The sequence below is a fragment of the Neoarius graeffei genome, chromosome 23 (genome assembly GCF_027579695.1).
Source record: "Neoarius graeffei isolate fNeoGra1 chromosome 23, fNeoGra1.pri, whole genome shotgun sequence".
In the NCBI taxonomy this organism is placed as follows: domain Eukaryota; kingdom Metazoa; phylum Chordata; class Actinopteri; order Siluriformes; family Ariidae; genus Neoarius; species Neoarius graeffei.
The window spans coordinates 44,658,385-44,681,701 of record NC_083591.1 but is presented as its reverse complement, the minus strand read 5'-3'; the positions used below and the strand labels follow the sequence as shown (position 1 = coordinate 44,681,701).

The following is a 23,317-nucleotide window of genomic DNA, read 5'->3' as shown; positions in this document are numbered from 1 at the left end:
CCTTTGTCCTGCAAGTAGCCCAGTCTGATTATTTTAAATATCTACTACTATCTTTAATACTATCACTATCGTTATTACTAATAGCCTATATTATTATTATTATTATTATAACTAATATTAGTAGCCTATTACTGATGCATTAATCAGTTTGCTTTTAGAATATTTTTACCGGTAGGGCTTATCATCGCCCCATAGCTCTTTCATCTGTGTTATTAAAGCTGTAGTCATCATCGAGGAGAGTCATTCTTCATTTTTGTCGAATTTTATTTCATCAAATCAGAGGTCAAGTAGGCTATAGGTATATCATCTCCAAAGACAGGTACGGTAGTAAAAACAACCGTCTAGTGAAAAAAAAAAACAACCGCTTTTAAATCCCCTACTTAAATCCTTAAAATGAGTCATTTAACTCATGTCTTGTGTGATCTGATCTCCAATGGTGAAATAAACCGGTTGTGATGAGTACAGTCTGTTATTTTAGAAGATAAATGTAATATATAATTTAATATATAGACTAATAAAAATTCATATTTTATAATATAATATCACGACATATTACTGTCTGTAACTGTTTGTCACTAAAGCGTTTTCTAAGATCATAATGTCTGATTATTATTATTATTATTATTATTATTATTTTACACACACAATAAGCGCATGTGCTTTAAGTTATAGTAAACCATCCCCCGCCTTTTTTTTTTTTTTGAGTCGCCGGACCCACCCACCTCCTGCGTTCCGGGACCTCCCACTTCACAAATTAAGCACTGCCTAAAATCACTACATAACCTATTTAAATAACTATAGGCCTATCATTAATAATAAAACACAGGTCAATCAAGTTTATCAAGCTGATGATTTCACTCCAAATCAGCAAATCCATTGAATTCCTCATCCTTGGTGTCGCTTCTGAACAACTCTGCCTCCAGCGGCAGATGAAGCGCCGTTTCCTCTTCTTCTGCGTGGCTGTCGTCAGACTCAGCATCAGCTCCAGTTATTCCACGGTGAAAAAAACAAAACATATATACGTCGCACCGGAGTATAAGTCGCATGGCCAGCAGAACCATGAAAAAAAGTGCGACTTATAGTCCGAAAAATACGGTATATTTTTTCTTCCTTCATGAAGATTTCCTTTGGGGCGGCACGGTGGTGTAGTGGTTAGCGCTGTCGCCTCACAGCAAGAAGGTCCTGGGTTCGAGCCTAGTGGCCAGCGAGGGCCTTTCTATGTGGAGTTTGCATGTTCTCCCCGTGTCTGCATGGGTTTTCTCCGGTTGCCCCCACAGTCCAAAGACATGCATGTTAGGCTAATTGCTGGTTCTAAATTGACTGTACGTGTGAATAGTTGTTTGTCTCTCTGTGTCAGCCCTGCGATAACCTGGCGACTTGTCCAGGGTGTACCCCGCCTCTCGCCCATAGTCAGCTGGGATAGGCTCCAGCTTGCCTGCGACCCTGTAGAACAGGATAAAGCGGCTATGGATAACGGATGGATGGATTTCTTTTGAAAATCTGGACCGGTCTGTTTTTCCAATTTGGCTGAAAGTGGTGATGGTGGTTGTTGTCTGTGGTTTTTAGTGCAGTTTGATGGTGGCAATTGGGAGCGCTCCACTCTGCCCCACACGGACCAGCACAGAAGAACTGGAGTGTCCAGAACCAGTCCTCCATCCAGCAAGGCCACCAGTTTACACAAACCCAGTGACCACCACACCATGCTGGGGGAGAGAGTGGACCCTGCATTACCTCTGGAACAACAGGTGTATGTATTACAGCTGCGTGGCGTTGTGTGTGGGTTCCCTCCCCCCTTCAGATACCTTGGGGGGGAATGCATGTCTTGCATAGTCATGACCGTACATTCTTGCATGTCAATCAAGCAGTTGTAATTATTCATTTATTCCTTCATCAGTAGTCAGCTACGGAACCACCATGATTATAATTATGCTAATAAAATGTTTTCTCCATTCACGGTGCACAACATTAAGTTTGACAAGAAACAAGTGCTTGGATTGATGTTGCTCCTTTTGTCCAATTTGTCATTTAGTAAACCAGCTTGTATTACTGTTGATGTGATGATGGACTAAAATGCTGCACCATAGCAATAGATTTGTTAAAAAAAAAAAAAGAATAACAGTAAAGATTAAAGATTAGACTTGAGACTAATATTTTTGCATTTTCACTACAATACGATTATCAACAACAATGTGTTAGGGCCATTTTAAGCCTTGGTCACAACCGGCCGTACGTGCTCCTACGGCCGGTCTACGTGCAAAAAACGCAAGAAACGCACGGAGGGCGCACGTGTGACGTGCTGATTTTCAGGCTGTAGACTGGCCGCAGACCGGCTGCAGAGGTTCTTTATCATGTCAAACAAACTCTACAGGCGCTTATGTTTTTTTCAGGTTGCAAGACAAACTTGCGGCCAACATGCGTCTTTGTCCATGAACAAAAAAAACCACAGCGATTTGGGAAACGCCAAAAATCGCACGGGCAAAAAATCGTACGTCCGGTTGTGACCTAGGCTATAGGTGTGTGTGTGTGTGTGTGTGTGTGTGTGTGTGTGTGTGTATGTGTGTGTGTATATATATATATATATATATATATATATATATATATATATATATATATATATTAGTGCTGTCGAAAATGTCGCGTTATTAACGTGTTAACTTGACTCAATTTTAACGGCGATAATTTTTTTTTATCGTGAGATTAACGCTCTGTGACATGATGTAGGTTTTTCATAAGCTTTTGAAACTGCCCGGAACTTGGAACAGAGACTTTGCTTAGAAAAACAATAGCAGCTAGACTGTAATGCCACGCCCCGCACAGCCAGAGTCCTCTGCCCTCCCCCGAAGAGCCACGGTGCTCGGCTTAGGTTTCGTTTTCCCATCGGCGGCTCCAGCCCGACTTTGCAGTGGCTGTGACAAGACGTGTTATGCTCTACAATAAAAAAAAAAAAAAACATTGGTACAACCAGTGTTCGAACTATGCCGATATTTTCGGGGGGGTCCCTTTTTTCCCCTTGGGGGGGAGGGTGCTTGCGCTTGTCTCAGAGCGCGGCTCTCCATCGCGCGCTCACTTTGGATATGCAAATGCTTCCCGTTACACACGATTGCTATGTCAATAAACATCATTTTGCCAATATTTTAGAGACCCCCCAACATTTCCCAGATCATGTTTTCAAGGGATCTCATGTCTGTTTCAGGGGATCTCGGATCCCCCGTGTACCCCCGTAGTTCGAACGGTGAGCAAGCCCATTCACTTTTTTATGCTGATAAGAGAATTACAATGGTTTTTCATGTGACAAAAATGTGCGATTAAATTGCGATTAATCGCGAGTTAACTATGACAGTCGCGACATTAATTGCGATTAAATATTTTAATCGCTTGACAGCACTAATATATAAATAAAAAGAGGGAGAGAAATATAGTGCTGTGAGAGGGGGTAATATTCTGAGGGGGGGCTCAGAATTTCCTAGATTAAAGTTGCAAATTTATGAGGGGGAAAAAAATCTCATCTTCTTGAAGATCATAAATTTGCGAGGTGGGGGGGGACTCAAAAATGGGTTTTTATGTCAAGGCATCAGATTGCTTCACTTTGCAAGGTTGGCTCAATGCCATCACACCACGGCTGAGCTGAGAGTTATAGGAAATAGTCTTCCTTCCTTGATCGTGCAATATAAATTAATAAAGCACTAAGATTTTCAACTACATTTCTCAGAATGCACTGCAGCCAGGACGCATGTGATTGTTGTCTCGGAGAATTTCCAAGTTTATTCTTCATAAATTTACGACTTAAAACTCCATTTCCTCAACTATTTTTTTCCTCAGAATATGACCCCTCCTTCAGCTCTAATATGACACTAATGTGCGGTCATAATTATGAGATTTTGCACTGATCAGAAAATAAATACAATTAGTTCTGCTTGTGTTACATTTTCTGTTTAAAAAAAAATTGCACTGCTGCTACAAATTTGTTGAGAAAAACAGCATGTTTTTTGTGTTCAGTGTTGTTTTTTCAGAATAACACGGTTACCTGAAGATATCAAGTTTAGCTTCAGGTGTTAAATATATTCACGAGCAAAGCAAACGTGTGAAAAATATTCAAGACAAATGGATAAACTTCATATCTTCACACCACTGTGTAATCTGTATATTATATGGAAATGTCCACCAAAAAAAAGCAAGTTAATCAAAAGAATTTTGAACTAGTTCACCATTTTGACAACGTGCATCTAGTCAGCAGGAAAACATTAGCTTGAAGGGAGTGACATCAGACAGAGGTGGACAGTAATGAAGTACATTTACTTGAGTACTGTACTTAAAGTGCATAACACGGGTAAATTCAGGAGCAAGATCAATGTCTCGTCTCGTCTTCTTCCGCTTTATCCGGGACCGGGTCGCGGAGGCAGCAGTCTAAGCATGGAAGCCCAAACTTCCCTTTCCCCAGACACCTCGGCCAGCTTCTCGGGAAGAACACCGAGGCGTTCCCAGGCCAGCCGAGAGACATAGTCCCTCCAGCGTGTCCTGGGTCTTCCCCGGGGCCTCCTCCCGAGGGGACATGCCTGAACACCTCCCCAGGGAGGCGTCCAGGAGGCATCCAAAAAAGATGCCCGAGCCACCTCAGCTGGTTCCTCTCGATGTGGAGGGGCAGCGGCTCTACTCCGAGCTCCTCCCGAGTGACTGTGCTTCTCACCCTATCTCTAAGGGAGCGCCCAGCCACCCTGCGAAGGAAACTCATTTTGGCCGCTTGTATCCGCGATCTTGTTCTTTCGGTCATTACCCAAAGCTCATGACCGTAGGTGAGAGTCGGAACGTAGATCGACCGGTAAATTGAGAGCTTCGCCTTTTGGCTCAGCTCCTTCTTCACCACGACGGACCGGTAAAGCAACCGCATCACTGCGGAGGCTGCACCGATCCGCCTGTCGATCTCACGCTCCATCCTTCCCTCACTCGTGAACAAGATCCCGAGATACTTAAACTCCTCCACTTGAGGCAGGACTTCTCCACCAACCTGAAGAGCAAGATCAATGTAATTCTCCTATTTTATATTAAACTTTGGTCAAATATCTGGCACAGTTTGTGCAGTTTTTTTTTTTTTTTTAATCTTGCGCAATACCAGAAAAATTCCATTGAAATCAAGCCATTTGAGGCGAATTGGTCCGCCTCTGAAAAAACTTGGCATTTGGATTTCCCAAGAAACATTGATTTTCGTGACGTTGCGTGCGGGACGCCTCCTTTTGAATCCTACGTCAGCGCTGGTTTGTTTGAGAAAACGACCTGGTGGTTTTCTGCAAATTTCTTCAACGTTATCACGTAATTATTAAAATGGTTAACAGATGTATTGTAGGAGGGTGTAGCAACACCAATCTTGATGGGATTAGTGCTCATCGTTTTCCAAAAGACCAGACAATGAGAGAGAAATGGGAGCGCTTGGTCTACACAGGCTGTGCACTGAAACCGTGCAAAGCTCGCGCAGCCTGCTGGCGCTTCCGCAGGTGACGTCACGAATCTGGCTCCAGACTCGCTTGGGATTTTTCCAGACGCGTTTTGTTGTGTTTTTTTTTTTTTTTTTTTTCTGCTGTAGACAGATGGCCTTGTGCAAAATTACCCTTCTGGATGAGCGTGTAAAGGGACGTACTTTCATATTTAAAAAAAAAATTGGTCCAGGATATGCACTTTAAGTACACTTTTTGAGCATCTGTACTTTACTTGGGTTTTTTTTTTTTGAAACTTCTAACTTTAACTTCACTACATCTGAAAGGCAAATATCGTACTTTTCACTCCACTACATTTCTATCAAGGTCCTCCTTACTATGAAGCAGCTTTGAAAGTGAATGTTTTTTCTTTTCTTTTCTAAAACGTGATTGGTTTTTTTTGCAGGTGACACTGAGACAGCCGATCAGTAATCACTAGGGTCACGCCACGTCCATAGACTGTATAAAATCAGGTTCAGTGATTTCTCAGCAGCTTTATTTGAACACGATCAGTTGATGGCAGAATGGAAGGAGGTGGTTCTTCTGGGGAATGCACGCTTTTATGGCTATAGCTAGAACCCATGTTTCAGTTTTCTGAAAGGATTAAAGATTCGTTTTGTTTTAAATGTTTGCTTTGTTTGCCTAAAACGAACCACATCACGGCCTACAAAAACTCACCACCCAAGCTGTGGAAGCGTATTGAGGTCTGTGAACATTTTATTCCAAGAGAAAGCTTGCAATGAAGTTGTCTGTGCTTTTAGAGCTAGCGATAACGTTGCAAACGTAGCTGTGCAGTCTGGTTAGTCAAATGACTTTCTATAGATTTGCCCGCCAAGTTACCATTGCTTTGTCCACGGATAACGTTTACACGTAGCTAGTTAACTTGGGCACCGTTAGTTAGCATGTAAAAACGGAGTTACGCGAACACGAATAACGTTAACTTATCTGAAATACGTTTGAGCATAATCTTGCCAAATAAACAATGTAGAAATCTTTCTTTTCTAGTAGTGTTAGCTGCCTAATATGATTTTGAGTTTGAAAAGTGTTTGCTAGCGTGTCAGGTGGAGTTTCACTGACTAGCTAGCTTCACGTTAAACCACTATGATGCACAGCATGCGTTCATTTTCTGAATTCACATTGCCGTCTTTGGTAACGGCATTAGGTTTTGTAAGTGTTGTGGCAATAATACAACAATGCGTTGACAGAAAATGTACTTTTAATACTTAAGTATTTTTAAAAGCAAGTACTTCTAATGGCCCTTTTCCACTACCCTTTTTCAGCTCACTTCAGCTCGCTTCAGCTCACTTCAGCCCGACACGGCTCACGTTTCGACTACCTCAGAGCAGCACGACTCAGCTCGCTTCAGCCCTGCTTAGCACCCAAAACTTGCACGGTTTTGGAGTGGGGCTGAAGCGAGCCAAACCGAGCCGAGTGGGGCTAGGGGCGTGAGGAGACACTCCCCTGTGCACTGATTGGTGAGGAGGAGTGTCCTCACATGCCCACACACGCCCCGCGAGCACGCTGGGATCTGTAAACACCGTAAACCCGGAAGAAGAATAATTACGAATTACGAGAATTTCTGAAGCCTTATGCGCCTCGCCTCATCTATACGCTCTTGCCAGTATCTGTTGGCGTTGTCGGTGACAACAAGCCACAGCACCAAGACCAGCAACACTAACGACTCCATGTCCTCCATGTTTATTGTTTACTCTCCGGGTCGTGAGACTACCGCTTAAAAGCTCACTGATGTCACTGTTTGCGCCGCCTAACGACATCACGTGACGTCCACCCACTTTCGCTAACTCCACCCAATGTGTCCACCCACTTCCAGCCAGCACGGTTCAGCGCGGTTGTAGTCGAAATGCAACTCCAACAGCCCCACTCAGCTCGACTCAGCCCAACTCAGCACGGCACGGCTCAGCCCAACTCAGCCGCGTTTGTAGTGGAAAAGCGGCATAAGTAAAAAATTGACTGGACAACTTTCACTTGTATCGGAGTAACATTTGACCAGTGGGATCTGCACTTTGACTTAAGTAATGAACTTGGGTACGTTGTCCACCTCTGTCATCAGAGTGAAATATCAGAAAATGTCAGTCAGAGCCATGATGTATTTCATATGAAAAATAAGAGTTCTTCAACACGAGAAGATAAACGTCATATCTTCAAGCTAACGTGTGATTTATTTATTTATTTTTTTCTTATCATAGACACATTCACAAACAAACAAGTACCCAAATTTATCAAAACAATTCATCAGTTTCGTCACGAGTGACCATGTTGAGATTTGTCTGTTTCGGTTCTCCATGTCCTGGGTGTAGCCTGTATGAAAAATACGAGTGGTGTATTTCCTAGTAGAACACTCGTGTCTAGATGATGAAGTAAGATATAGAAGCGAAGGCTGCAATGCGCCTGTCTGTGTGTGTTGTACGGTAGGTGGTACCACGGCGCATTGACACGCTCTGAAGCTGAGAGTCTGCTGACACTGTGTAAAGAGTGCAGTTACCTGGTGAGGAACAGCCAGACGAGCAGAAACGACTACTCACTCTCCCTCAGGTACTAAATAGTTTTTTTTTTTTTTATATATTCCCTCTCTCCTCACATATACTACCGTTCAAAAGTTTGGGGTCACCCAGACAATTTTGTGTTTTCCATGAAAAGTCACACTTTTATTTACCACCATAAGTTGTAAAATGAATAGAAAATATAGTCAAGACATTTTTCTGGCCATTTTGAGCATTTAATCGACCCCACAAATGTGATGCTCCAGAAACTCAATCTGCTCAAAGGAAGGTCAGTTTTATAGCTTCTCTAAAGAGCTCAACTGTTTTCAGCTGTGCTAACATGATTGTACAAGGGTTTTCTAATCATCCATTAGCCTTCTGAGGCAATGAGCAAACACATTGTACCATTAGAACACTGGAGTGATAGTTGCTGGAAATGGGCCTCTATACACCTATGGAGATATTGCACCAAAAACCAGACATTTGTAGCTAGAATAGTCATTTACCACATTAGCAATGTATAGAGTGTATTTTGATTAGTTTAAAGTAGTGCTGTCAAAAATGTCGCGTTACTAACGCGTTAACTTGACTCAATTTTAACGGCGATAATTTTTTTTATCGCGAGATTAACGCTCTGTGACATGATGTAGGTTTTTCACAAGCTTTTGAAACTGCCAGGAACTTGGAACAGAGACTTTGCTTAGAAAACCGATAGCAGCTAGACTGTAATGCCACGCCCCGCACAGCCAGAGTCCTCTGCCCTCCTCCCCCAAAGAACCAGCGCGGACAGGGCGCGCGAGTAGAGATGGGATTTATGGCTCTTTGATGGGATCCGCATCTTTGTGATCCGTTCTTTGAAAAGAGCCGTTCAAAAGACTGGCTCATTTTGCTCTTTTTAAATATTTATTCAGTTTTAAGAAGACAGCATCTAAAGAAGCCAGATCCCTCTGAACTGTAAACTCAATGCTATCCCAGAAATCCTTCCTGTAATATGCAAATTTGGCCGCTTCTGATTGGACAGCGCGACGCATCAACAGGCAGAAAGTGTAAAAGTACAAAATGTGTTAAGTGAGCTGAAACAGTAAAGATCAGATTCAATGCAATATTTATCAACGAACAACTTAAAGTTAATATAATAGTGTACTTTATATTATAATCAAGCATGTCAAGCCTACCGTCACTGTGTAACCTGTCTTTCTGATTAGAGTTGTAGACTAACTCAAGTAGATCACTTCACTCATGGTTCTTTTGCTAGCCCCGGTGCTCGGTTTAGGTTTCACTTTGCAGTGGCTGTGTTAAGACGTGTTATGCTTTGCAATAAAAAAAACATTGGTACAAAGCAAGCCCATTCACTTTTTTTTATGCTGATAAGAGAATTACGATGGTTTTTCATGTGACAAAAATGTGCGATTAAATTGCGATTAATCGCGAGTTAACTATGACAGTCGCGACATTAATCGCGATTAAATATTTTAATCACTTGACAGCACTAGTTTAAAGTGATCTTCATTGAAAAGAACAGTGCTTTTCTTTCAAAAATAAGGACATTTCAAAGTGACCCCAAACTTTTGAACGGTAGTGTACTTTAGATACCACATCTCTTCGTGATGAACCGTCTTGTACTCCAGTAACACTAGCTCAGTGCTCGTTCATTTCCTAATATACAGCCTTTTATGCGCTAGAGTTACATCCTCATGTTCACACTCGGTGAGTTAATGTGCTCACGATAATGGTGTACGCCGTCTCTGATACTACGCCGCTCTTTCTTTCTCTGTTGATTCAGTCATGGAGTCTTAGACCCCTGCTGTTTTTGCTTGTTAATCATCACATCTGCTTAATCACCAGTTAATCCTGCCCAGACATTCACAAAGCAGTAAGCAGCAAGGGCATCTGGAGCCTTTTCATCTGGAGCTTTGCTTTGTTCCTTCTCGTGTACTGTGTCAGTATGGCGTCATGGCATGTCTTCAAAGCTTCTTAGGTTCCTCAGATGTTCTGCGGACTCTACTGAGGCTAATTCGGTGGTATCATAAGGTTTTATGTAGACGGTGGGAAAAACTGAGCAGTTTGGTCAAAGCATACTGCATCAGTTATGCACCATGGATATTATTGAGGATACAGACTGCCAGCCCCTGCACAGTCGCAGGGTAGCATTGCTAATGAGGGGTGAGAAAAACGACATTCTTCACACCCAGAGTGCAGTTACGCTTTGTTGACTCCCAGCTGTGGTGTCATTCGTAGTCGATGACAAACGAATATCCTGTACTAGCATTAAAAATGTTTGCTTGCCGAAAGAAATTAAATAAATGATTAACAGTTTAATTTAAGGTCGAACCAGGAGAATATATCATCCACGTGTCAGTCCAGTGACTGATTTGTCATAACTACAGTACAACTTTATTAAAAGGAATGCAGGTTTCTAATACATATGTTATTTACCAGCTGGGAGGTCCGTATCGTGAAATACCGTGACCGAGGTCTTGAAAGTACTGACCGAGGCCTTCTGGGCCGAGAATGAATCCTCATTCATTCTCATTTTGAATCCTCGTTCACGGCTGTAATGCAAATGGCTTCCTCCTCGGTATACAAGTGCACTTCCATGGCAGGAAAAAAAAACTACATTTTGCTGCCTATGTCGTCCCCTATTTATACAAGTAGGAGTCATTCAGGATTCAGCCATGTTTTTGCTCGGCGTGAGCAACAGTTAGAGGTTTTTAGCTTTCTCCTGAAATGTTTTCTTTTATTTCGTCTTCTTCAGGGTAGTAAAACTCGCTTTCGCTGTGAACACTGTCGTTATCGCTATCCATGATGTAAAATTAATGCTATTATACTGAGAAATGCGAACATAAATGTTGACAAAAATTGCTACTATGTTTGTTGTTGTGAACGAGCGAGTCACCAGAGGTCCGTAACCAGGGTCCGGATCGTAGGATACGGAGCCGCTCGCCAGCCAATCAGAGCACAGGATTTGATGGAAACTGGACCGCGAAAAAAATAAATATATATTATTTACCAGCTGGGAGGTCTGTATCGTGAAATACCGTGACTGAGGTCTGAAAATACTGACCGAGGCCTCTGGGCCGAGGTCACAGTATTTCATGATCTGGACCGACCTTAAGCTGGTAAATAATATATTTATTTTTTTCCTTTACCAAATTCTAACAGCAAATGAGGGCGCCCGAAAGGGAAACCATATTTAGAACAAACCTGCTCCAAGCTCGTTTTCGGCTTTCTCCTGAAATGTTTTCTTTTATTTCGTCTTCCTCAGGGTAGTAAAACTCGCTTTCGCTGTGAACACTGTCGTTATCGCTATCCATGATGTAAAATTAATGCTATTATACTGAAAAATGCGAAAATAAATGTTGACAAAAAATTGCTACTATGTTTGTTGTTGTGAACGAGCGAGTCGCCAAAGGTCCGTAACCGGGGTTACTGACCACTCGCCAGCCAATCAGAGCGCACGATTTGATGGAAACCGGACCGCGAAAAAAATAAAGTTCAGTATTACAGGTCCACTGATCATATGATAACGCTATCGTTAATCTCATCCACAGATCATAACCATCACTTATAACCAGTGATCCCCACCCCACCCCCCACCCCCGACAGCCAAAGTTCTCACAAAGTGCTGAAAGGTGTTTATTTTTTTTTTAAAGCTACAGGATGTAAGAGTTTGGGATTTTGCGCACCTCCCATAACCCGGGACAGGACGGAACAGAACCGTCACGTGTTTTCTTATATTTGCCTCCCGGGTTTTTATATGCTGTTCCGTCCCGCAATACTATTTTTGTGACATTTATTGACTTAATCTTACCTTTTTTGTTCCAGTTTCACAGACATCCGTCACGTCCACCGTTTTATTAATCGGTACGTAGATTAGTCATCCCGCCTTTATAGATGAACCTGTCCCGTCATGTATGATAAAGTTAGAAGAAAAACAAAATATATTGTTTTATTGTCAAAACATATACCTTTTACTATTTATTCATCTATTTTACCATTTCTTACCTCTACCTTTTCGTTTCTTCAGCTGACATTGTATACATTTCAAGTTCTTATCTTTTTTTGATCTGTGCTTCTGTTTTATGACCCACGTTTTCACAGTCAGTGTGAAGCCACATTTTACATTCATTGCACATAAAATACGAATCTGTATCTTCTGGTAACTTAGAACTACAGTAAAGCCTTTGCATTAGGGTTATGACTGTGAAAGTGTTTTCAAAATTTCTACTTTCCTGATGTTGCATTTGGTGAACTTTTACTCATGTATTACTTTTTTGAAGTTATTTCTATTGGGTCATGCAAAAACCTCCCGCACCCAACATCACCTCACTTTTGATAAATACATGTATATTAAATAAATAAATCATGATTATAAAATAAATTCATTGAAAGATGTGTAAAGTACTTTTATATAACAATAAATTGCTTAACAACTGTTGTAATAATAATTATAATTGTTAGTTAATACAAATTGAATAATAAATTATTCAATTTGTATTAATTAACAATTATAATTATTATTACAACAATTGTTAAGCAATTTATTGTTTTATAAAAGTACTTTATAGCCTAGTAAACTAGACCCACCCGCCTAGCGGCCAAAAATATTTTTGCCTTCGAGTGGGTCTAGCGTCGCACCATATCAACAACACACCCCGGGCATCAAATTGTGCCCGCCAATCACAACGCAAGGTTTTTGTTTGGATTCTTTGGGCGGGCTTTTGCAGGAGTGACGACAAGGCTGCGCAACGCTGGAGAAAGCGCAACAGGAAAGATGGCTACGGGCTAGTGAACAGCACGCGTTTGACTCCGCTTTGGAATCAGTTTTAGAAGAATTAGACTTGGAGTTTTCGTTGAAACATGAGCAGGAAGAGGCTCTCCGCTCATTCCTTTTCAAGAAGGACGTTTTCGCTGTTTTGCCGACCGGCTATGGCAAAAGTCTGATCTACCAGCTGGCTCCGCTCGTAGCCAAAAGGATGGGGCTAGTTTGTGCAGTACAAAGAATTAATAAACAGCTTTGAAACATTACTTTTTGATTGTTTTCCTTATTTTCCTGTTATTTTAAATTTAAGGGAAATTATTTCACCAAACACCACTAAATAAAAACTCTCACAGTTTAAGCAAACCCTTGAAACACACTTGAAAAAAAAAAAGTGTATGTTAAGTATGTGGTACAGACTCCAAACTTGTGGTCATTATCCCCAAACTTCTTAATATCTAGAACCTGTTTATTAATTAATACGCATTTTGAAAAATTATTTATTTCAAGGCCTCCCCCACTGCTTTCTGTCGCTCTGACTACGTCACAGTCACTATTGCGCTGATTGGTCAGAGCGTTAGCCTATACGCACAGAGACAGTTTGAAAGACGGCGGGTTGTTCCTCCCACACCCTTCGGAAATGTCTACGACCGAGACCAGACTAAATATTCACATTTAGTCTGGCTTGCCAGGCTAAGTACTTTACACATCTTTCAATGAATTTATTTTATAATCATGATTTATTTATTTAATATACATGTATTTATCAAAAGTGAGGTGATGTTGGGTGCGGGAGGTTTTTGCATGACCCAATAAAAATAACTTCAAAAAAGTAATACATGAGTAAAAGTTCACCAAATGCAACATCAGGAGAGTAGAAATTTTGAAAACACTTTCACAGTCATAAGCCTACTTTGCATACAAGTATGTAAGTGCTCTCTCATGACCCTAACATCATACTCGACAGTACACGGGTCAATGCCATGTAAAATACTGGCACAGTTCGCTATGGCAAATACACCACAGGAATTAGCATCAGGTTGGGATTGAACATCTACAAATTTCAAAACTAGTGACGTTGATGACACTGGTCTTGCAAACCGAGCCACACTTCTTAAACATGTTAACCTGAGAGAGTTGCCTCCTCCACTGTCGGACACATCAGCATCTCCATCATGACCGTTTAAAGGAACAGTCCACCGTATTTCCATAATGAAATATGCTCTTATCTGAATTGAGACGAGCTGCTCCGTACCTCTCCGAGCTTTGCGCGACCTCCCAGTCAGTCAGACGCAGTCAGACGCGCTGTCACTCCTGTTAGCAATGTAGCTAGGCTCAGCATGGCCAATGGTATTTTTTGGGGCTGTAGTTAGATGCGACCAAACTCTTCCGCGTTTTTCCTGTTTACATAGGTTTATATGACCAGTGATATGAAACAAGTTCAGTTACACAAATTGAAACGTAGCGATTTTCTATGCTATGGAAAGTCTGCACTATAATGACAGGCGTACTAACACCTTCTGCGCGCTTCGGCAGCGCATTGATACGGAGCTCAGATATCAATGCGCTGCCGAACGCGGAAGAGTTTGGTCGCATCTAACTACAGCCCCAAAAAATACCATTGGCCATACTGAGCCTAGCTACATTGCTAACAGGAGTGACAGCGCGTCTGACTGACTGGGAGGTCGCGCAAAGCTCGGAGAGGTACGGAGCAGCTCGTCTCAATTCAGATAAGAGCGTATTTCATTATGGAAGTACAGTGGACTGTTCCTTTAAAAGTGGAGACAACTATCCAGTGAGAACCCATCCCAACAGGATGGCGCTCGTTCCGCCACACGGGATTTCTCTGTGACGTCACGCCGAGGTATATTCCGTAATTGGAGTTCCCGGCTTTTAGATCAATTTCGATTGAAAATATCGTGAGTATAACGTTGATACAATATGACAGAATACACGAGTGATCCGTGTGAGTACAAGATGTTAAGTATGAGAGCCCCTGAGTATTTAGAAAACCTAACGTTATTGTAATGTTCCGGTTCGTACTTTACGTACCGGGTTATGGGAGACCCCGGGACGTTGTCCTCTCTATAAAAATACCACTGTAAGCTACATGTAGAAGAACATTTTGTAATGGGTCGTGCTGTATTCTGTACACGTTTTGATAAAATTCAGGGTTGTGTGCTAAACCGCGCAATGCATCATAATTATTGCCTAATAGTAGCAGTAGGTAGTGCAGTGCAATTTAGCATGGTAGTGCCCAGTGTGGGGAGAAACCCAACAGAAATACGAAGCAACTCGCCACAGTTTAGTCTCTTTCTGTCTCTGTCTGCCTGTATTCTTATTATCGGTGGCTCCTGCCAGTCACCATGACGTTGGACGACTTTTGTGTCACGGGTTGACGTATTATGACATTTGACACATCTGAGCTGGCGTATGACGCGAGTTCTCCTCCCAATTCTGACTCCACCCCCTTGATTGTGAATTACTGTTCCTGGTTTGCCAGGGTGAGACAGAGCAGCTCATGAACATCATAGTATACAGTGTATTTCTCTCCTGTCTTAACCTCCAGTATCGCTCTTTTTGCTGATCACTGGTTCAAGTTGTTTTAAAACAAACGGGCCTGTATTTAAGTCATTCCACGAAATTGAGTCGTACATGAGCTGATAGCCGACGAGGCATGTAGAACGCAACAAGTATTGTAGCATGCAACAAGCAGCCATGTATGATGAGATTGGGTGGAATAATTGTTTTATTCTATCCATAGTCACTGGATTTTGAGAAATGGAGCATTTTTTTTTTTTTCAAATTCAGAAATAACTTTTATACAAAATGTCTGACGAAATAATTTCCGCTTAGAATGTAAACCAATCGGTGAAATGACAGTAGCAGTTTGTGAAAAGTGCTATAATAATAATTCTTGAAAAATACATTCTTACGGGGGTGTCGTGGCTCAGGTGGATAAGGCGCCATACCATAAATCCGGGGACCCAGGTTCGATTCCGACCCGAGGTCATTTCCCGATCTCTCCCTATCTCTCTCTCCCACTCATTTCCTGTCTCTACACTGTCCTATCCAGTAAAGGTGAAAAAAGGCCAAAAAATATCTTTTAAAAAAAAAAAAAAAAACGTTCTTACCATCAAATACTTTTTATTCCATATTTTGCTGCCCCCTTTTTTTGGGGGGGGTTGTTTTCGAGTAGAGGTTTTTTGTTTTTTTTTCCCATCCTCAGTCAGTTCAGCAAAATGCTCTGCCATTTTGTTGTTGTTTTTAGGGTTTTTTGGTGGTTGGCAAACCAACTTGTAGTGCATATTCTGGACCAATTTCCAGTTTTTTTTTTTTGTTTTTTTTTTTAATATGAAAGTATGTCCCTTTTACACACTCATCCAGAAGGGTAATTTTGCACAAGGCCATCTGTCTACAGCAGAAAAAAATAAAATAACAAAACGCGTCTGGAAAAATCCCAAGGGAGTCTGGAGCCAGATTCGTGACGTCACCTGCGGAAGCGCCAGCAGGCTGCGCGAGCTTGCACGGTTTCAGTGCACAGCCTGTGTAGACCAAGCGCTCCCATTTCTCCCTCATTGTCCGGTCTTTTGGGAAACGATGAGTACTAATCCCATCAAGATTGGTGTTGCTACACCCTCCTACGATACATCTGTTAACCATTTTAATAATTACACGATAACGTTGAAGAAATTTGCAGAAAACCACCAGGTCGTTTTCTCATAAACAAACCAGCGCTGACGTAGGATTCAGAAGGAGGCGTCCCGCACGCGACGTCATGAAAATCAATGTTTGCCGGGAAATCCAAATGGCAAGTTTTTTCAGAGGCGGACCAATTCGCCTCAAATGGCTTGATTTCAACTGAATTTTTCTGGTATTGCGCAAGGTAAAAAAAAATTGCACAAAATGCAACAGATATTTGACCAAAGTTTAATATAAAATAGGAGAATTACATTGATCTTGCTCCTGAATTGACCCGTGATATGCACTTTAAAGGTGCGTTACTGCCACCGACTGGGCTGGAGTGTGGAACAGGATATAATTGGGGGGGAGACAATATTCTTTTAGCCATTTCTGTTTCTTTTAAATACTTGATGGTAAAGCCGCCATTTTGTTTTTCTCTACTCACAGTATATGAGCTGATATCCTAGTAGTAGAGTAGCCAATCAATCAGAGTGCATGATTGCTCATATCCAGTGAACGTGGATGGAATAATTCCAAATATAACACAGTACTTGCACGCATATAAATTTAGAACTCCCACTCGATGATCACTGCTTTAGTTTATTTAATCTGGCACCGCGATAAAATTATTCTCAATGCCTGGTTGCCACGCAAAGACATCTGGATGATCCCTGGATAATGGTGTAAGTGTGTGAAATCTTTAGTGGGCTCCCCCCATCCATCGCCGTCTTCATCCACCCGCCCTCCTTTTTCCTCTGTTTGACCTTGCTTTCATCTCCTCCTCCATTTTCTGTTCTCCCTCTCAATACACTATGAGAAGGCTAATCCTGTAAAGCCGATCCTCAGGAAAGCCGACGTTCACAGGCATGCTACCCCTCTCCGTCTGCTATTTGATCAAACGTTGGTTATCTCGCTTTCTTTGTTTACATAGCGTCTATATTAATTTCTTCAAAGCGTGTTGACTTTACACATGGACCGATCGCTTATAACTGCAGGCAGATTCCTTCCAAATTATTTTTAAGAGCTGAGCCTGTGGGGTGAGGGTTTTGTCAGCCATGTGTCTGTTTTTGTTTTTATTCTTTCTCTCACTCTTTCCTCCATCTGTTTTTGCTTTTGCTGTTTAATTATTCATCAGTGGGCGCTTTTTTTTTTTAACTGTCTTTTCAGGAGCTGTCATGGCTTCATGCATATGAAGTTCTCTCAGTCGCGTGATGGGAAGTACATCCTCGGTGAAAACAGTCCCCCTTTCGACACGATTCCAGAGGTCATCCACTACTACACCACCCACAAACTACCCATCCGGGGTGCAGAACACCTCTCTCTGCTCTTCCCTGTGGTGGTCCAGACACTCTGAGAACATGCACAGCTACACACTGGCCCACACACACTCACATACATATATAATATATACACACACTCAGGGTCTAATCTCGGTCAGCTTGCAGTCACGCTTTGTATTTGATGAAATGTGTGGATTTTAATAATGGCTACCAGTCACAATTTGGAGTGTCGCTGATCTGCAGGCAGGATTTTAAATGACTATTAATGTGAGGGCTGAAACGATGCCATAGGTTATGTGAATATGTTTGACACTACACCCTTCCCCATCCTTCTCCTTCTAATACCCTTTACGCTATGTGACTTGTACAAAACCGTGTGCTAGAAAGATTTCCATACATGTCAACCTATACGGAATGTCCGTATTTTATACGGATTTGATTCAATAAACGTAGTATACGGGCGTATAAATAAAGTTATACGGATTCTTTAAAAAAAAAACTTCAATATTTATTTAGAGCTATAATCAATTCCCACGGTGATAAAAGAACGCATAACATTTACAAACGTCCTGTACACCACAGCCAGCCAGTAAAGAGTCTTATGAAATCGCGCGTTATCTTGTGGTAGCGAGACTTCGTTCCACTTCTGATCATGCGCACACCGCACTGCGAGAATCCCGCCAACCGTGAAGTCATAGACGCCGGCTTCTGCGTAGAATCATACGTCATCCTCGCCCGAGAATAAAGATGCCTCATTCATGTGCTGCGTTTAACTGTACCAACAGGTTTACCGTCCAAACGAGATCACATGGGATTACCTTTCACAGGTGAGACTGGAAAAACACTTTTCATTGTATTTGGTCATTATAACGTAATTTTACGAACAGATTTTCCTGACTTTGTGGCCAATATGAAGTCTCGCGCATAATAGCCGCTCAGTGAAACCTGTCTCCAAACAACGAAGTATTTCCTTCGTAACTACGCTGATAACACTTTGTGTTTTTGTCAAACATTGGAGCTTTGTATTCATTCTGAAGGTTTATTGTTATTAATATTGAATAAAACGTAGCTGGGACATATATCATTGTTAATTATCATTCAAATTTTAGGTAAATTATTTTAATTTGCATCTTATACGGATTTTATAAGGGAAATACGGATTTTGGAGGCTGGTTATACAGGTTTGATTGACCAAAGGTTGACATGTATGCAGTGCATTGCTTGCTTTTTGCAACCACTACTCTCTTAGGCTGTCTTCGGAAGGGCCTCAACACTCTTAACAGCGTTTCCATAAATGACCGAAGTATTCTGCTGTGTTTAAGAAATGCCACTCTGACGTGAGCATTTCCCACCCACCATCGAGCTGTACATCATCGTACTGTACCTTCCATATCTCTGCTGAAGACAAAAACAGGACCTGATAGATGTATATTAAGATCTCAGTACTTAAATTATTCCATGAGCTGATGCGCGCCTCATCGGCTATACTCCACGGATGACGAGCTTGAGTGGAATAATTCTTTTATTCTATCCACATTCACTGGATTTTGAGAAACGGAGCTTTATTTCTTGCAAATTCGATAAATAAAATCATTTCCGCTGGCAGCACGGTGGTGTAGTGGTTAGCGCTGTCGCCTCACAGCAAGAAGGTCCTGGGTTCGAGCCCCGTGGCCGGTGAGGGCCTTTCTGTGTGGAGTTTGCATGTTCTCCCCGTGTCCGCGTGGGTTTCCTCCGGGTGCTCCGGTTTCCCCCACAGTCCAAAGACATGCAGGTTAGGTTAACTGGTGGCTCTAAATTGAGCGTAGGTGTGAATGTGAGTGTGAATGGTTGTCTGTGTCTATGTGTCAGCCCTGTGATGACCTGGCGACTTGTCCAGGGTGTACCCCGCCTTTCGCCCGTAGTCAGCTGGGATAGGCTCCAGCTCGCCCGCGACCCTGTAGAACAGGATAAAGCGGCTAGAGATGATATGATAAAATAATTTCCGCTTAACCCCTTCAATGCCCTTGGACGAGTCACGTACGCCATGAAATCTTTTACCGCTGTGCCTTATGACGGAAGAATGTTTTACGCATTGACTAATTCATATGTGCCACTGTGAAGTAAAAGTAATGTGCCATGTAAGGTACGTAAAAGGCGGTGTTCACGACGAGCAGCGTACGTCATAAGGCACAGCGGTAAAAGATTTCATGACGTATGCGACTCGTCCAGAATGACTAACAATTTGTGAAAAATGCTGTAATAATTATTGAAAAAAAAAAGATAGGTTCTTACCATCATACTTTCATTCCATATTTTGTTGCCTTTTTTTTAAATTTCGTCCTCTGTTGGTTCAGCAACACGCTCCACCATTATTTTGTTGTTTAGGGTTTCTACTCACGGTATATGAGCTCTATCCTAGTAGTAGAGTAGCCAGTCAGAGCGTGCGATTGCTGATATCCTGTGACTGTGGATAGAATAATCTTTCTTAGTGCTCTGATACCACGTGATGCGATGTAACGTAAGCTTAGTGTACAAAATGTCAGCAGTTTGGAGGAATTTCACAAACAACTCTCAAAGCAAAATGGTGTTCTGTGAAAATATCAAGAAGTTACTACAGCATCGTCCTGCAATATATTTGTAACCTGATGATGCATCTTTTTTTTTTTTTTTAAATAGTGTGTGATGATGGCTGAGTAAGGGGTCATCCATAATTTTCATCATTATCACGAGCGTACAAACCGTACGCGGGGGGGAGGGGGTTAATGACCAGGCGTACACTTTTTAAAAATGAAAAAATGATGATCCGTCAATGTGCGAATCGGCGGCCGCCATGTTAAAAATTTCGCGCCACATCGGTGTTGCCAGCTAGCTCTACACGCTTTCTTTCTTCAATACAACAATGGCTGACCCAGATTTTGACCGCATTTACAAATTTGTGAATAGCAGAAATACCGCTATTCACAAGACTCCTTCAAACGAGTACGAGCAGTTTTTAAACGTTTGTTTCCTACGTTCATCTGGGAAGCGGCAGGAGGCAGTTATGGCAGGACAGGCTGCTTGGAAAGAATCAAAAACAAACGTTTCAAAGCAAGCTGAGCTGTGCCGGCACAAGCGATCGTCCGGATGGAAAAAGTCAAGTCGACTTTTACAATTCGGGATTATTTCTCACGTAAAACGGTACGTAGGATATCCTCTGGGTATTTTGTACTTGCGTCAGCAGTCAGTTGAATTTTATACAGTCGGTCGTCTTTTCTTCCATTTCAGAATGAAAGTCCTGCACGACCAGACCCAGCTCCAAAACTGGATTTCCTATTGTTCATGAGGAGCCAAAAGGCAACAGCTCCCCTTAAAAAGACAGTCGCTAATTTTCAAAAATGAATCGCCTGCTTTCTATTAGGGTGTTCACACGGCACATATTTGCATCGATGCTGCACCGATGTATTTTGTTGCGATATATCTTACACCGGTGTAAATTTTGCGCAGCGTTCACACGTCACAAACCTGCTTACTAGAGAGAAGCGTGTTAGCACCGGTGCAGCCCCACTTGCGTTCACACAGCAGTTTCTGCGACCGTGCAATAGTAGCAAAAACTTTATTACTATCATTTCCTTTGATAGTAATAAAGTATTGATATCATTTCCTTTTATTACTATCATTTCCTGTCATTACTATAATTTGCGATAGTAATAATGCGGAAATTAAATATGCGCATGCGTGAAATTGTACTTCCTTTTCCCGGTTGTCATGGCATCACCAAGCACTGGGAAAACAACATGGATGAAGACACCAGTGTTGCCAGATACTGCTGACGTTTTCCAGCCCAAAATATGTTCAAATCCGCCAAAATGCACTTAAAACCGCCCAATCTGGCAACATTGGAAGACACGCAGTTCTGTTGTTGATATTCGCCATTTTGGAAGCGCAAAATACCAGGATACAAATTATGCAATGCCCGTATGTAATCAACTCTCCTCAAGCGTAGCGAGTCTACCCCTGTAGCGTTCAGACGTCCCATTTTATATCGGTGCTGCCCCGCAAACTAGCATTTACTCCGGAGTAAATTTCTTAAACCACCTCCTGAGCAGGGTTAGATTTGCACCGGTTTAAGCAGCTTTCAGGGGCTACACCGCTATAACTTTGTACCGTGTGAACGCTCTACTGGGGCAGCCCCGGTGCTACACCGGAGTAAAAGTTGCCGTGTGAACACCCCTTATGAAAACTTCTGGACCCGTCTCTTCTTTTCTTCTCTTGTGAATCTTTGTATTGTCCTGCCATCCGATTTTAATAAAAAGTAATACAAGACATGGTTTTATTTTGAATTCCTATTCCACGTAGATCCATCATTTTTTTTGTCCGCTAATGTACACTATTTTTTTGGGGGGGGGGTTGCTCAAAAGTCTACTCTTTGTAGACTGATGAAAATTATGGATGACCCCTAAGATCAGTGAGCATTGAGCTCAAAGTACTGAAAGTTGCATGCATGGGCAATTGCGGAGAAATTTTCAGCCCTTCATTTCGGCGAGTGCTGAGACACCCAGGCTTAAAGGAACAGTCCACCGTATTTCCATAATGAAATATGCTCTTATCTGAATTGAGACGAGCTGCTCCGTACCTCTCCGAGCTTTGCGTGACCTCCCAGTCAGTCAGACGCAGTCAGACGCGCTGTCACTCCTGTTAGCAATGTAGCATAGGTTAGCATAGGTTTATATGACCAGTGACATGAAACAAGTTCAGTTACACAAATTGAAACGTGGCGATTTTCTATGCTATGGAAAGTCCGCACTATAATGACAGGCGTACTAACACCTTCTGCGCGCTTCGGCAGCGCATTGATACGGAGCTCAGATATCAATGCGCTGCCGAAGCGCGCAGAAGGTGTTAGTACGCCTGTCATTATAGTGCAGACTTTCCATAGCATAGAAAATCGCTACGTTTCAATTTGTGTAACTGAACTTGTTTCATATCACTGGTCATATAAACCTATGTAAACAGGAAAAACGCGGAAGAGTTTGGTCGCATCTAACTACAGCCCCAAAAAATACCATTGGCCATACTGAGCCTAGCTACATTGCTAACAGGAGTGACAGCGCATCTGACTGCGTCTGACTGACTGGGAGGTCGCGCAAAGCTCGGAGAGGTACGGAGCAGCTCGTCTCAATTCAGATAAGAGCATATTTCATTATGGAAGTACGGTGGACTGTTCCTTTAATTTCCGTTAAAGTGCAATTCGCAGCATTTTGTTGCTGCTCTGCACCCTCACACTCGATATTAAAGATGCTGTTTAAACGCCATAATTGTTCAGAGCAGCAACCGACAGTGTTCCATGTTGCCCCTGATGGCTAAGTACTAAGTAGGTTACTCATTTCAGTATCCGTATTATCATCAGTGAGGAGGAACTTCACGTACTGTGGAAAAGTGGAATTGATGCAAGAGGAGCTATAGATGCAAGTATCAAGCTTGGCCAAATCAAGTTGCTTAGATAGTAATGTATGAATGCCAGTATTCCATTTGTCTTTGAGTTTTTGCAGCCACTGTAGATTCCGGTAATGGACTAATAAGCCACCCTGTTAAAGGAAACCAGGCAACAGCTGTGGAACGTGTGGAATGTGTGTTTATGGCGCAGCTGAGCTGCCAAACGCATTACTGCAT

General features: G+C 42.1%; 1 protein-coding gene across 4 annotated transcripts in view; it reads left to right on the top strand.

Moving 5' to 3' along the window:
• Positions 1-22,230, top strand: part of shda (Src homology 2 domain containing transforming protein D, a) — a 42,550-nt gene extending 20,320 nt beyond the window's left edge. For 3 of the 4 annotated variants that reach the window (XM_060906233.1, XM_060906235.1, XM_060906234.1), the window contains 3 exons: positions 1,567-1,747; positions 7,899-8,018; positions 17,577-22,230. In XM_060906233.1, coding sequence (XP_060762216.1) covers positions 1,567-1,747; positions 7,899-8,018; positions 17,577-17,763 — 488 coding nt within the window. In that variant the 3' untranslated portion in view covers positions 17,764-22,230. The remainder of the gene's footprint in view (positions 1-1,566; positions 1,748-7,898; positions 8,019-17,576) is intronic. The other variant, XM_060906236.1, reaches the window with a different exon arrangement.
• Positions 22,231-23,317: the final 1,087 nt, after the last annotated feature.